The following is a 15,948-nucleotide window of genomic DNA, read 5'->3' on the forward strand; positions in this document are numbered from 1 at the left end:
CCTCCTAGTCTAATTACAGCATTACCTGTCTACATTGAACCCTTTCATTCATCTGTGGGGCACCAGGGTATGAGGAGACTCAGAGGACAACCATTTCTTCCTCACAGCTAACGTGGCGAGTCCTCAGTTATGAAACCCAGGCTCTATAGTCAAGCAATTCCATATGAAATTCACCTGCAGGGGTAACTCAATTATTTTAGAGCAGGCTATCCTGGAATTCACAGAGATCTGTCTACCTCTGTCTCTACAGTGGTAGAATTGAAGGCATATACCACCACATCTGCCCAAAATTCAAATATTACATCTTTTTTGCTGGCAGGAAATTATGAACAAAATAAACAGGCCAAAAAATTAAGATTCTGTTTTGTATTAAAATAACACAGGAGAAAATATTTAGTTTATATTAGTACAATAATGAAAATCTGTGGCTCAAAGCTTTAATAAGACACATCTGGAACAACATACACCAGGATCTGCAACTTGAAATACATCAAAAAAATCAAACGATAGCTGAAGAGCTGGTTAAGTGGTTAAGAGTGCTAGCTGCTCTTCCAGAAGACCCAAGATCAGTGCCCAACACCCACATCAGGCAGCCTACAATCACCTCTAATTCTAGCTCCAGGGGATCTAATGCTTCCTTCCTTCTGGCCTCCGAGGGCACTGCACACATGTGCACATACCCACACACAGACACAAATATACACATAATTAATTTTTTTCACTAAATTAAAAAAAAGATGACTTAAGCACACTGGTAATCCCAGCACTCAGGCACTTGAGACAGGAAAACTCTGCTCTTAATGCTGTCTAGGCAACACAGTGAAACCCTAGTCCTGCTCCAAAACACAAAATCTCACTTTATCTGGATAGAGCATGTTAAACATTTTACAAACAGAGCAAAATATAACCGTAGACTCCAGAGAGTAATTACGTGGGCGTTTACTATACACCTCCTTTGCTGGGTGTGGTGGCTGAAGCTTACGATCGACTACTTGAAGGCCAAGACAGGAGAACGGGCAAACGTTTGAGCTAGCCTGAGCTACAGCATGAAATCACATCTCAGACTAACAGACAGCAAACGGTGAGGTATGTGTGGAGATCAAAGGAAAACTTGTGGGAGGCGGCTTCTCTCCTCCTGTCAAGTCCCAAGGCTGAAGACACGTCATTAGGCTTGGTGACAGCCCAGTTACACACGGAGCCACCTTGTCTGCCTTTGCGTTGTTTCTTTACCCTCATGTTTGAAAACGTCAACACGACAAAGTAGGTGGGTAGGTGTGAACCCTCTGTAATTCGTGCTGGAAGGGCAGGCAGGGAGGGATCCCCAGAGTGAGCTGGCTAGCCAGACTAGCAGCTGCAAGTTCTGGATTCAACTGAGAGATCCTGCCTCAAAGAATAAGGCGGAGAACAACTGTGAGAGACACCGGACATCAAACTAGGGCCTCCACGCGCACACGCGTACACGTGGACCCACACACAACAAACACACAGGGGGAATGTTAACTGGTGACATAACAGATTGCTCTAGTGCTTGCCTAGTATGCACAGGACACTGGGTTCAATCCCCTCAACACTACAAATAAATACATAACTGCAAAAAGAAAACCGAAAATCTTAATTACTAGGGTATGGGTTGTAGGTCACACACCATTATGAAATGAACCTGTATTATAATGATAAAAGAAGAATAACGTGACACAACACAGGAAGGACCCACGGGTATTACCAGGAAAGACAGACAAGAGCAACAGGCACTACACTTTTGCAAATCAACTTTCATGACAATACAGAACCATAGGACTTAGTAAAAGGGAAAAAGCTCACATATCAGTTACATAATTAACATACCTGCTGAGAAAGAAAGAATTCGGCTTGTTTTTGGGACAGAGGACCACTGCAAGACACCTCCTCTTCTCTGGAAAATGAAAGCAAAAAATTAAAAATGTAACAGCAGCAAAGAATTACACAAGAGTCAAAAAGATAACATTTACAAATCATGTAAATCCTTAGAAAGTTCAAGGTCAATTATGGTAACGTATTTGTGTAATTCCACTGCTCAAGAGGCTGAGACAGGAAGATGGCAAGTTCAAGTTCAATGGGCTACATGTTAAGAAGCTACTAAAACAAAAAACAAAAAACAACAAAAAAACCCCACACACATCAAAATGTAATAAACACACACACACACACACACACACACACACACACACACACACACACACACACACCTGGAGACTCATGTTTACATGGCATTAGGAAAGCAACTCAATAACCCACTGACAAACTGTAACTAAGCAGCCCTTGAAAAAGGAGATTCTCAGGCTGCAGAGGCTGATCAGTGTTTGGAGCATGTGTTGCTCTTGCAGAAGACCCAGGCTTGACCCCCAGCACCGACATGGCAGCTCACCACCATCTGAACCCCCAGTTCCTGAGGCTCTGATGCCCTCGTCTAGACTCTGCAGGCATTTACACGTGGGTGAGCCTTCAGAACACTGTGCACACACAGCCCTCCACCACAGCTTCCACTCCTGGCCGTCATTAGCTTATGTCCGGTTCGTCCTTTCTTTAAGACAGTCTTGCCGGGGCAGGGGTGGCACATGCCTTTAATCCCAGCTCTAGGGAGGCAGAGGCTAGATTGAGTTCCAGGACAACCAGGGCTACAGAGAGAAACCTGTCTAGGAAAAACAAAACAACAACAACAACAACAAAACCAACAGACAGACAGGGTCTGGTTAAATAACCTTGGCTATCCTGGAACTCACTGCCCAGCCCAGGCAGATCTGGAACTCATAATTCTGCCTCCTCGACTCACCCCTATTTCCCCCCAGTGCTGGCATTGTACACACCACCAAACATGGTGTCTGCTTCATTTTAGCACAGTGACTCTCTTGAAAATTTCATCTTGTTAGTTTAAATTTAGTTCTCTCTCTATCATCTGTCCATCCCTACCTAATGGTATGAACGTGGGGGTTTTCTCCTCTTGGCAAAAGGAACAGCACCGAGCACAGTGCCTGCCTGGCATGCAGGAAGCAGTCAGTAACGCTTATGGAATAGGTGAGTTTGGGAGATTGGTACTAAGTTACCACCAAGAAGAAACCCGAGAATTTCCACAGATGTTAGGGCCTCCCCGAAGCCTGGGAAAGCAGCAGTGCAAGCACGCTGCAGCCTAAGGACCTCCACAGGAAGCCCACAGGGTATAATGCTACAGGCCTGCACTCCTGCAGAACATGACTGCTGCCGCTGAGCCACCAAGATGAACCACACGCCAAAGATGAATCAGGTGCCTGCTCCGTAACTGAGTCTTAAAAACATCTGGTCAACATTTAATGACTCGACAGTCCGACCTCTCAATGTGTGCGTTCCTTTGGCACGGGAGGTTGAACCTAGAGCCTCATCCACAGAAGGCAGGCGCTGCTCCACTGAGCCACACCCTCAGCCATCCCTTTTCTAAGTTAACAGTCGGAGTGGGCAGTGTTGGCCCACACTCGCAATCTCTGGACCTGAAGGCTGAAGCAGAACTGTCCTGAGTTTAAGGACAGTCTGGACTATCAAATGAAACCCTGTCAAAAATAAAAATATAGGGCTGGAGAGATGGCTCAGAGGTTAAGAGCACTGACTGCTCTTCCAGAGGTCCTGAGTTCAATTCCCAGCAACCACATGGTGGCTCACAACCATCCGTAATGAGATCTGGTGCCCTCTTCTGGCCTGCAGTCACATATGCTGTATACAAAATAAATAAATAAATCTTTTAAAAAAATAAATAAAAAAATATATATATAAAAATAGAGCCGGGCGTTCGTGGAGCACACCTTTAATCCCAGCACTCGGGAAGCAGAGGCAGGCGGATCTCTGTGAGTTCGAGGTCAGCCTGGGCTACAGAGTGAGTTCCAGGAAAGGTGCAAAGCTACACAGAGAAACCCTGTCTCAAAAAAAACCAAAAAATAAAAACTAAATAAATAAAATAAAGAGTGAGGTTCCCCCTTCAAAAAGGAAGAACCTGAGGCGGGGAGACTCACAAAGCACACAGTTACCTCATGCACTTGTAACTCCCCCTTTCTCAGCTGTAAAACTAGTTTGCAAGAAAAATAATTTCCCCGTAGAAAGCCAGAAACATCGCCACACCTATAGGAAAGGGGAATTTTTCTTCCAATGTAATAAAATAAAATCAGGGCAGCTACTTGTCTAGCATACATGAGATTGTGGGTTCTAGCCACCCCGAAAGAAAAAAGAAATTGCACACACACACACACACACACACACACACAAAATATTAAATTTTCCTTTTCCAAAGTCAAGGAAGGGCTTCGATTAACTATTCTAAACCAGTGACCGAAGACACAGCTCAGTGTGGAGTCCTGCCGAGCACGCACAGGCCCTGGCCCCAACCCCAGAACTGTGAAAACAAAACACCAAACTTCAAAGAATCAAGTGAGTCAAGAAATACAGGAAACTATATATTTTATTATTCTTTCTTTTTTCTTTTTAATTTTGAGACAGTCTCTCTATATAGTCCTGGCTGTCCTGAAACTCACTATGTAGACCAGGCTAACCTTTAATAGAGATCTTCCTGCATCTGCCTTCTGAGTTCTGGGATTAAAGTCTTGCACCACTATACCCAGCCTGAAACTTTGAGAAAGTGTGTGTGAGAGAGACATGTATATAAGTGTTTGTGTTTGAGGTCAGCCAGGGATGAGTTTAAGCCCAGTATAGGCTACATAATGAGAGCATGTGTCTAAAAAATAAATAAAAAACAGCTTATGGAAACCCACTGGGTTGTAAGCTAATCTTAGAACATTTTATAGAGAGATCTGGATGTGGTGAATGCCTGTGCTTTAGGAGATCCTCAGGAGCTCTTCAGGAACAGTCAAAAGTTCCTTCCTTCTGAAGACTGATGCAGTTGCTTACCAGGGTACCTAGCTGTACCCACAGGAAAGACCTGCACTTCAAACTTAGAACTCTGAGTAGAGTTTAACAAGGGACCTCTCACAAAGCAGGAGCGGGACTCAGAGAAGCCCTAGGGGAAAGACAATTCCCAGGGCAGATAACAACGGGCCACCTGACAGACACTGTGCCCCTCAGCCTCTGCCATCGAAACCACACCGACCCCACTCTTCCCCCCATGGACTGCCCACCTGTTCCTCCCACCAGCCAACCCAAGCCACAGGGTACGACATCTTGGGTGCAGCCTGGGAGCCAACCTCCTGGATCCCCAGGGACAGAAAAGGGACGACCAGCTCGTCCAGTCTGAAGCGAAGCGGTTAAGGGGTGTCACTGGACAAGGCCCGGCCGGAAACCCGCAGTCACCTGACAGACACGTCGAGCTCCTCTTTCTCCATCTGTCTCTCTGCGTCCTCTCTATCCATGTCGGCGTCTCCCCCCGCCTTCTTCTCCCCGTTCTGGAAGTACTGCTGGAGGGCAGTGTACAGCTTGAACACTTGACTGAAAGAGAGCTTACTGTAGGCCAAGATCATGTGACGCAGAAACAGACCTACAAGAGAAGACCAGAGACAGATGGGAGCATTAGCTGACACCCGACCACAGGCACTGACTGCTGGCCAGCTCTCCCTCAGGAGAATCCCAGGCATTTGCGGGTGCCGCCCTCCTCCTGGGGGCTTCTGCCCTCATGCTTCACATTCGGGGCTCAGTCCTCTCCCATCTCCATCCCCTCAAGCCTCTGTTTACTCCACAGCTGACAAATTCTTGGAAACTATCATAGTTACCATTTGATTCTAACCAAAAGCCAAGAGGTGAGTAAATTCTCTTATTTACTGATTTACTTTTTTTTTTTTTAACCATTGGCCACCCCTCTCCCCAGCACCACGCAGTCTCTGTGAGAGGAAAGTCTACATCTACCTGGGCAACAGGAGGTCAATAAACAACTGATGCTGAGTAACAGAAAAACGACCATGCAACAGAGCCAGAGGAGAGGGACACAGGTACAGTTAGTGGAAAAGGCATCCAAGAAATGCCATGTGCGCACGCACTTCAAATACTGAAGCAAGAGTGTGCTTTTACTTACCTGGCTTCCAAGTCTGGCTGGTGACCCCCACTTACAGTTGCACACTACAGGCAAGTGGTCCGCAGGACTGTGAAAAGAGCTGGGAAACCCTAAAGACCCCAGAACCAGGCTAACTACTACAGATGAAACAGAGGTGTGCTTTTCCACAAGCTACGGTTAAATACAGATCCAAACAGTAAATACAAACCACGCCACAGCCAATGGCCCTACTCTGCTTGTTCGTGTGCACCAAAGGAATGACAGATGCCCCTCGGAAAGCGGCTCCCTTCAGTGAAACGCTCTCTGCTCTTCTGAGAAGTTTCATACCTACTACACTTGTTTTGTGAACCTCTGGTTCAGTTCCAGAAAAAGAATCTGAAAGGTCATCAAAAAACTGTTCCATATCCTTCAATTCGCCTTCAGCCATCAGCTTGATTCTGAATGAGAAAATCGGGGTGCATGTTTTAGGAAGGCCCACTCAACATCCTCCACGTTGCATATTCCTGAATTACCGACAACAGTTCTGATTTAAACGTTATTTCAAGGTTTGTATAAAGCTGTGGCTTGTACAACAAATTTTATAATCCACTTAAAATGCCACTCCCATATTCTTCAAGAATATCATACATTGCTCCCTTTCTGGTCATAACATTTGTCAAAGTAAAAATGGAATTATCTAAAACAAAAGGAGGTAATTCCATATAAAATAATACATGGGGGGGGGACATATAAATCTTATGTCTAATGTTATATCTAATCCACTTAAAAAATTTAAATAAAGGAACTAAGGAAAACAACTCCTCAGATGAGCCTAACTTCACTTCTCCATGGATCCCAGCTAGCTTCCAATGTGCTTTACAGCCAAGGAGGACCTTGAAGTACCGTTCTTCCTGCCTCTTACCTGCCACTGCTGGGATTACAGCTTCATACCTTCATGTCTAGTTTCAAGTGCTGGGGCTAGAAACCAGGCTTTGTGCATGGGGGGTGGGGGGGGGCAAGCAGTTCACCAAGAAAGCCAAGCCCCTATCCCCTAACTCTATCTTTTTGAACGTCTTAATGATCACCCACTCCTTTGCAGAGAGAAAGTTTACCTGATCTGCACTGAATTTGCCAGCTGAGGACACGATTCTTCAATTAGCTTGTACAGCTTTGACAGTGTGATATCTGGGCCCTGCATAAAGGAGAAATAGGAAGGTTAGTGACAATGGCCAAAGACCTACAGACAAAGAACTGCAAACAGAGTCATTTATCAGTCATTCCAAACAAGAAATAAGAATCAGGATTTTCCTGATTACCCAAAACACCAAGAAATACTCCACATTTGTGGATTGTTTTCGTTTATTCAATGGAATGGTCTAAAAAGAAAGACAAAGTGAACAGAATTTACAGGACAAGGCTCTCTTTCCTCTGGCACTCTGTAAACACAAAACCCTGTGGCTTTTCTGAGCCTGTTTCCTTCATTGGTTAAATGTCCTTTGTTTGTGGCAAAAGTTGAGTGAGCTAATACAAAGAGCTCTGTACACTGGGAAGCACTATACAAAGGTGGGTGCGCTAGTTCTCATGAGTAAAAACATTTTATCCTTTCCCAAATGCTGCAAGCCGCAGAAATATGAAGTAGGGGGCTGGAGAGATGACTTCAAGGTTAAGAGCACTGACTGCTCTTCCAGAGGTCCTGAGTTCAATTCCCAGCAACCACATGATAGCCCACAACCATCTGTAATGAGATCTGGCACCCTCTCTGTATACCTAATAAATAAATAAATCTAAATTAAAAAAAGAAATATAAAGTAGGAATTCAGCAGACTATGGCAAAGGCTATTACCTGGAAGAGTTAAGGACTCTTCCAGAGGATAAAGCTAAGACTCAGGAGTCTTGGTGACATTGGCTTTTGAATATATTAGCCGTGTCCTGCAGTCAATCTCCTGTGAGCTGTTGTAGCTTTCCCATTTGATTCTTTTCCCAAGAACTTCTAACAGTGTGGCTGATCATTCTTTGGGCACAATTTCCCTGTACAATTGGAGTATTTGGATAACGTCCCCAACTGTGCTGACAGCAGTCACACAGCCAGACCCCTAACTTCAGACCTTTCTGTAATTATCGTCATCAGCAACATCTGGCCAGGACCATCTGCAGACCTAAGTATTTTATCTGAAACACTTCCCAGACTTTCTAAGAATAGACTGCACACAGATAAGCAATTAGACTATCTGTTAGTTCTTGAGAGAAGGTAAAAATTTACAATGAGACAACTGCCCAGGCCAGGCAGATGTGCTAATTAGCTTAACCCTCCTTTTTTCCAAGTGTTATCTCTAGTTCTAAAGATCTCCCTTTAACAATTAACTCAGACATTCTTAGTCATCAGAGAAATGCAAATCAAAATGACTCTGAGATACCACCTTACACCTGTCAGAATGGCCATGACCAAAAACACTCATGACAGACTATGTTGGAGAGGATGCTGAGCAAGGGGAACACTCCTCGACTGTTGGTGGGAGAGCAAACTTGTACAACCACTGTGGAAATCAGTATGGCGGGTTCTCAAAAAATTGGGAATTGATCTACCTCAAGACTCAGCCATACCACTCTTGGGCACATACCCAAGGAATGCTCAATCATACCACAAAGATATATGCTCAACTATGTTCATAGACGTGTTATTCATAATAGCCAGAATCTGGAAACAACCTAGATGCCCACCAACTGCGGAATGGATTAAGAAAATGTGGTACATACACACATGGTACATACACACACTACTCAGCAGGGAAAAACAATGACAGCATGAAATTTGCAGGCAAATGGATGGAACTAGAAAATATCATCCTGAGTGAGGTAACCCAGACTCAGAAGGACAAAGATGGTATGTACTCACTCATAAGTGGATACTAGATGTAAAGCAAAGAACAATCACACTACAACCCACAGATCCAGGAAGGCTACCTAGCTGGGAGAACTCTAGAAGGACGGTGGCTTATAATAAGTTTTGGTTTTGCTGCCGGGTGGTGGTGGCGTACGCCTTTAATCCCAGCACTGGGAGGCAGAGCCAGCCTGATCTCCAAAGTGAGTTCCAGGAAAGGCGCAAAGTTACACAGAGAAACCCTGCCTCAAAAAAAAGAATTTGTACTGTATCAAGCTGATGAAAGAATATGCTGGCTGTACTTTCAGGGGGGGGAGGCTAAACTCTTTTTAGATTGTGGATTAGCCTATAGAAAAATGTCTGCCATAAATCAAACAGTGAAGGGGAAGATAAATAGGAATCTCACTTATACAACTTAAGTAAAACATGGCCCTCTGGATAGATAAAGATAGGTTTCTTCTGTATTGCAGAATCTAATCAATATTTATATGTATAATTCAGCTATTATTTGGCTTAAAAGGGCTTATTGGGAAATGTCATTTTTACTATTTTTTACAGAGAAAATATTTTCCAGTTTCAAATAACCCTGGACTTTTAAATTATAACCTGTTTTTGTGTTCAAAAACAAAACAAAACAAAACAAAACAATTAACTCAGAACAAAAAGGCTTTTTCGCCGGGCAGTGGTGGCGCACGCCTTTAATCCTAGCACTCAAGAGGCAGAGGCAGGAGGATCTCTGAGTTCGAGGCCAGCCTGGGCTACAGAGTGAGTTCCAGAAAAGGTGCAAAGCTACACAGAAAAACCCTGTCTCGAAACAAAAACAAAAAACAAAAAAAGGGGGCTGGAGAGATGACTCAGAGGTTAAGAGCACTGACTGCTCTTCCAGAGGTCCTGAGTTCAATTCCCAGCAACCACATGGTGGCTCACAGCCATCTGTAATGAGATCTGGTGCCCTCTTCTGGCCTGCAGTCATATATGCTGTATACATAATAAATAAATAAATAAATCTTTAAAAAAAAAAAAGAGGGGGGCTTTTACACACCAGGTACATCTAGCTGTGATACAGGTTGCCTAGTTACCGAGTACACTTCCCCCACCCTGCAAGAAAATGGCACAGTGGAGATAAGCTTGGACAGATGAGGATCCAAAGGAAAAAAGGCAGTCTTATTTTCACTCATGACTTAGTGATTTATAGACTCCTAACATTTTACCTAACCACATCTAAGAATATAGTTTGAGCACATAAATTCCCTTTTCACTCTATTAACTGAATTTAGCCCTCAGTTGATTCATCCCATTAGTCACTTCCCTTTTGGGTCGCTAATGACAGCTGACAGTTACTGCTCTTTGTGTGGATCTTATCACCCCACCTTTTGACCCTGAGGGAATTCAAGCCTGGTGACCTTGCTTTGGCCACAGTATTGCTGATTGCATGGGTATACAACTGAAAACCTCAGAGACTTGGAAAGAACTAAGATGGAGAACTGAGCTGGGGCAGGACTAAGATGAGAGAACCAAGATAGAACATAAAGAGAACAGCACAAAAATGTAGAGAGAAAGGAGCTGAGTATGAGAGCAGAACAGAAGCTGTGTAGAGAGAGAATGGACTCAGAAGAATAAAGTGAATGGACTGAAGAGTTTCGTGTATGTTTAACATTTAACATCCCTCAGATTAATTCATCACTGGTAGCATCTCTTCTGGAACTCTGGGGAAATTATAAGGGGCTGGACCTCTATAGTCTTTGTTACCCAAACTCTGGGAGGAAGGAAGACTGAACCTAGAAACAGTACCTTACGAGGTACAGGGTAACTCAACCTCAGGTTAAAATAAACCTCAGATAGCTGAGGTAAAAGCAGCCTCAGCTATCATGGTTATAATCAAGATGAGGTCTAAAAATGACACACTGCAGTCATTTTAGAAAGTTAACAGTGTTCAGGCCACTTTAGAAGTGGTAACCCAGCAAATCTACTTCTTGAGAAATTGTATTTGATATGCATCATTTTAAAAGAGTCTGTATGTTAAAACAAAGACAAACAAAAAAAACTTTAGAAAGTAGCAATTATCAAGGTCTTTTTCAAACTACTACTCCTAGAAAAAAAGAAAGGAAGGAAGGCAGGCAGGCAGGAACTGGAAAGCATGGAGAACTGTCTTTCACTCCATCAATTGTGGGGTTTTTATGTTGTTGCTGTTGTTGTTTTTCAAGCAATAATGAGTTTCTCGGGGTTGGGGACTTAGCTCAGTGATAGAGCACTTGCCTAGCAAGCGCAAGGCCCTGGGTTCAGTCCTCAGCCCTGAAAAAAAAAAAAAAAAAAAAAAAAAGTTTCTCTGTGTAGCCCTGGCTGTCCTGGAACTCATTTGCAGACCAGGCTGGCCTTGAACTCACAGAGGTCCTCCTGCCTCTGCCGAGTGCTGAGATTAAAGGCGTGCACCATTTACTGTGCACCAGCAACTCCATTAACTTTCGTTCTATTTGGATGTTTTTACAACACTGTGCATCAGTGGAAAGGTTAAACACAAATTAAGAAAGTCAAATGATAAGTAAAGGAGTTAAGTCTAGTGGAATGTTATTAGATTAATTCTGTATATACCAACTTTAAAACTAGTTGGTAGCTGGGCAAAGAATCAGAAACAATTCCAAACGGCAAAGAAACCCATCTTTAAAAAAAAAAAAATTTAAAAAGGGTCTAACGAACTTGCTCCTGTCAATGGAGCTATAATCTAAGCCTGCAAAATGAAATAAAACATCTCCAGTGCCCACTACATAGAATAAAAGTTTGAGCGACACTGTTGTGTCCTTATTCTATTTATTACACTCTTCTAGAGGAAGGAGCATCTACAATTCCTCTCTCCTTGTTCTCCAAAGCTCAAGATTACGTATACCCCATTTTCCAGAAGACCAACAGAAGGCCTCCCCACAGTCACTCAGGTAGGTGATCCAGGAGCCTAAGGAGGCCTGCACAAAGAATGCATGTCTAGCACATGCCCATAGGAGGCGCTCGATAAGCTTAGAAGTTAAGCCAGAAGCATTCGCGCAATTTTTCCAGATTCCTCCGGAGCAGCGTGGAGCGATGAACCTCCGCCCCACCGGAAGGCCCCGGGCTGGAGCTTCCCCGCCCCCAGGCCCCAGGCCCAGGGCGGGGCCTACAGTAAAGCGCGCAGCAATGGGCGGGCGAGGGTGGACGCCTCTCACCTGCAGCAGTGGCAGGAGCAGCTGGTTGAGCTTCCGCCGCTCCACGAGGCTGACGGCGCCTTCTCCCGTGCGGCCCATCTCGTTCAGCAGCACCAGGACCGCGATCTTATAGGGCGTCACCCAGTCCTTAATGCCAAACAAGTTGGCGTGCACAACCCCGTTGGTCATCATCGGGCCGATGTATCGGCTCCCGTGGACGCTGGCAGTGACAGGCCTGCAAGGCCCGCCACGCGCCGCGCCCACGAGCCGCCTTACGCCATGGCAGCACCCGCCCGGCACCTCGCCCGCCCCCGTACTGTTTCCCACAGCCGCGGGTCCTCCGTGGCCCGGCAGGGTCCTCTACCAATCACAGACCAGAAGGTAGGCCGACGGCCAATCAAACTATCCAGAAGGGCAGCGAGGGGGTGGGACAAACGTGGTGTTCCTAGAAATTGGTTCCCTACGGAAACGCTCCACCAACGTGAACGGGTTCCTCGTCGACGTGGACAGGGATCTGGAAGAAAGGAAGAGGCAATGCTTAAGGTCAGCGAGGAAGTGAGCGGGCTGCGCGTGTATTCATTTAATTTGAAAAGAGGTCGAATTGCATCCCCCGCCCCCTTTGGCGATTCTAGAGGTTGAACACGAAGCCTCGTGTATGCCAGGGAAGCTCTCTAACAAAGACCTTCATCTGAAGCTACGCCCCTCCCCTTTTTGAGACGGAAAGCTTGCTAAGTAGCTCAACCTGGCCTCGAACTTGTGATCTTCCTACTTGTCGACGACTACCACAGTAGCTGAGATGATTCGAATGCCTAAATGACATTTTTAAATAATTGTGTTAAAAACCAATGAAATTAAACTGGCATTCTTAAATTATATTTTCAAACTGGATATGGTAGTCCCTACCTCTTATACTAGCATTCAGGAGGCACAGGTAGTGAGTGGCAGGCAGATCTCCAAAAGTTTGAGACCAGCCTGGTCTACAAAGCCAGTTCCAGGCCAGCGAGGGATGCCCAGTAAGACCCTGCCTCAAAAAAGAAAAAAAAAAACATATATGTGTGTGTGTGTGTGTGTGTGTGTGTGTGTGTGTGTTTTGAGACAGGGTTTCTCTGTGTAGCTTTGCACTTTTCCTGGATCTCGCTCTGTAGACCAGGCTGGCCTCGAACTCACAAAGATCTGCCTGCCTCTGCCTCCTGAGTGCTGGGATTAAAGGCATGTACCATGCCTGGCCTGATTCTGCCTTTTAAAAACAAGAATAAATGGGCCGGGCGGTGGTGGCGCACACCTTTAATCCCAGCACTCGGGAGGCAGAGGCAGGCAGATCTTTGTGAGTTAGAGGCCAGCCTGGGCTACAGAGTGAGATCCAGGAAAGGCGCAAAACTACACAGAAACCCTGTCTCGAAAAACAAAAAAAAAAAAAAAAAATCAAGAATAAATGTTGTTCTTCAACATCTCACAAATGCCACTTGCAGACAGCTAGGTCAGTTTGCAAGCGCCATATCCTCAATGAAACAGAAGGTCAGCTCACCTCCTTGTGGTGAGTATCTGTTTCCTCCCTAATTAACTACAAAGTCCAAAGTCTGGTGAAAGACGCCCCTCAAGATCAACTCCCAGCCTACAGTACTTTCAGTCTGACTTTTCACAGCGCCCCTTCTACTTATCTGTATCTCAAGAGACTTAGTTCTCTGGAGCTTAAATTAGTATTATCAGGGATGGAGAGATTGCCCAGTGGCCAAGAGCACTTACTGCTCTTCCAGAGAACCTGAGTTTGTGTCCTAGCATCCACATCAGGTCCTTCCGCACTCTCTTAACTCCTTCTGATCTCCTCTGGCACTGCACACACATGCACAAACTTCTACATAGACCAGTGGTTCTCACCCTTCCTAATGCTGCGACCCTTTAATCCAGTTCCTTATGTTGTGGTGAGGCCCCCCCCATACACACACACACAAACACACAACCATAAAATGATTTTCGTTGCTACATCATAGCTGTAGTTGTGCTACTGTTACGAATTATGTAAATACCTGTGTTTTCCTATGGTCTTAGGCGGTCCCTGTGGAAGGATTGTTCGGACCCACCTCCCACCCCCACCCCCACCCCCACCCCCGGTCACGACCCGCAGGTTGAGAACCACTGACATAGACAAACACATGATTAAAAATTAAAAAAAAAAATTAGGGCTGGAGAGATGACTTAGCACTAAAGGGCACGTGCAGCTCTTGCAGAGGATGCAGGTTCAGTCCCCAGCATCCACAAGGTGGCTCACAAACATCTGTAGCTCTAGCTCCAGGGGCTCCAAAGCCCTCATCTGCTCTCCTTGGGCATCTGGCAAGCAAGCAGTGCACAGACATACATGCAGGCAAAACACTCATATACGTACATTAAATGAATCTTTTTTTAAAAAAAAGAAGTAACTGAAAATTAGTAGACTATGAAGTTGTTTTTCAAAATAGGCAATCAGATGCATGGTTTCTATATCTCGGAACACCGTACACCTGGAGCAGAACTACAGCTTTTCCTCAAGCTCGTCCGACCAGAGCTCTCCAACGTGACAGATGGGAGAGCCAGCTGTGTCACAAAGAGCTATTTTACGTACTGCTAATCAAACCTAAACCTTCCCAAAGTGACAGCCCCTAGTCACAGTAGTTCTAAAACAGGATGGTAGATGTGGAGCATTCCTCTGCTTTCATGGAACAAGAGAAATATGTAATATGTAAACCTGTCTTGTGTGCATGCATGAATGCTCTTGATTAAAAGCAACAACAACAACACAGGACCAGGTGGTGGTGGCACACAACTTTAATCCCAGCACTCGGGAGGCAGAGGCAGGAGGATCTCTGTGAGTTTGAGTCCAGCCTGGTCTACAGAGCAAGTTCCAGGACAGTCAGGGCTACACAGAGAAACCCTGTCTTGAAAAAAAACCAAGTAAATGAATAAATAGCATAGGACTTGTGAAATAATGGTACTTGCTCTGTAAGCATGAAGACCTGAGTTCGAATCCTGCACATACACAGAAAAGTTGGGCGTGGCTGCCCCTGCCTACGATCCCAGTGTTGAGGAGGTGGAGTCAGACAGATCCTGGGAGCTTGCTGCCACCCAACTTAGCCTAAACGTGAAGTTTCCAAACCAACTATAAGCTCTCTTTCAAGGAGTTAAAGCATCGAGTGGTTGAGAAAGACAGCCGATGTCTCTGGACTCCCGGCAGGCAACACAGAGAACAACGTTTGGCTCCTATTGAATAAATTCTAACTTTCACACAGAGTCTCATAGCTCTATCAATATGGAAATGGCTGTGTAATGAACTAGATTGCTAGGAAAACTTGATCATTAGCCTGATGAGCATGGACAAGTATTTCCGTACCCAAAGCACCAGACCAGCTCCTCCAACTTGGCTGACCTCGCTCCTCGGCGAAGGGATTTCCCATTTTCCTTTCTCCAGCCGGGTTAGAGCTCACCAGGTGCAGCTGGAGGGATTGGCGGACCCATTGATTCATTTCTAATGCAAAATCCATTTGCTTGCTTGGACCTACTTTCTATAGCTCACAGGGTCAGCCAGTGAGATAATTCACTGTGTAATTTTCATGGCCATGACTGTGTTTTATACACATCGATTTCTTTGTTTTCTTTCCTTTCATTTGGAAATGAAGTCTCACTAGATGGCCCAGGCTGAAGTGAACTGGTAGCAATGTTCCTGGCTCAGAATTATAGGCATGAGGCACCAACTCTACACGCCTTTTGAACTCTTGGCTGGTACCCTGACTTATTCTCAATATTTGACCTGATGGCATTTTCCAATAGAAGTAATAACAAACAAACAAAAAAACCCAAATTCTTTTAAAGTTTCAAAAACTTTTTTTTAAAGTCCTTTCTGTTATATTCCTTTGCTTTGTGTTACTGCTTGGAGTTGGAACCTGTGTGGGTTCCAA

General features: G+C 45.0%; 1 protein-coding gene across 4 annotated transcripts in view; it reads right to left on the bottom strand.

Annotated features, from left to right (window-relative positions):
• Anapc5 (anaphase promoting complex subunit 5) overlaps positions 1-15,948 on the bottom strand; it is a 55,455-nt gene that overhangs the window by 20,556 nt on the left and 18,951 nt on the right. For 2 of the 4 annotated variants that reach the window (XM_006970736.4, XM_006970735.4), the window contains exons 2-6: positions 12,044-12,536; positions 7,087-7,166; positions 6,323-6,432; positions 5,302-5,485; positions 1,846-1,912 (exon numbers count right to left, since the gene is read on the bottom strand). In XM_006970736.4, the coding sequence (XP_006970798.1) occupies positions 1,846-1,912; positions 5,302-5,485; positions 6,323-6,432; positions 7,087-7,166; positions 12,044-12,214 (612 nt within the window). In that variant the 5' untranslated portion in view covers positions 12,215-12,536. The remainder of the gene's footprint in view (positions 1-1,845; positions 1,913-5,301; positions 5,486-6,322; positions 6,433-7,086; positions 7,167-12,043; positions 12,537-15,948) is intronic. The other 2 variants (XM_076560029.1, XM_042268157.2) reach the window with 1 other exon arrangement.

This window comes from Peromyscus maniculatus, chromosome 23 (assembly GCF_049852395.1).
Source record: "Peromyscus maniculatus bairdii isolate BWxNUB_F1_BW_parent chromosome 23, HU_Pman_BW_mat_3.1, whole genome shotgun sequence".
Taxonomy (NCBI): Eukaryota; Metazoa; Chordata; class Mammalia; order Rodentia; family Cricetidae; genus Peromyscus; species Peromyscus maniculatus.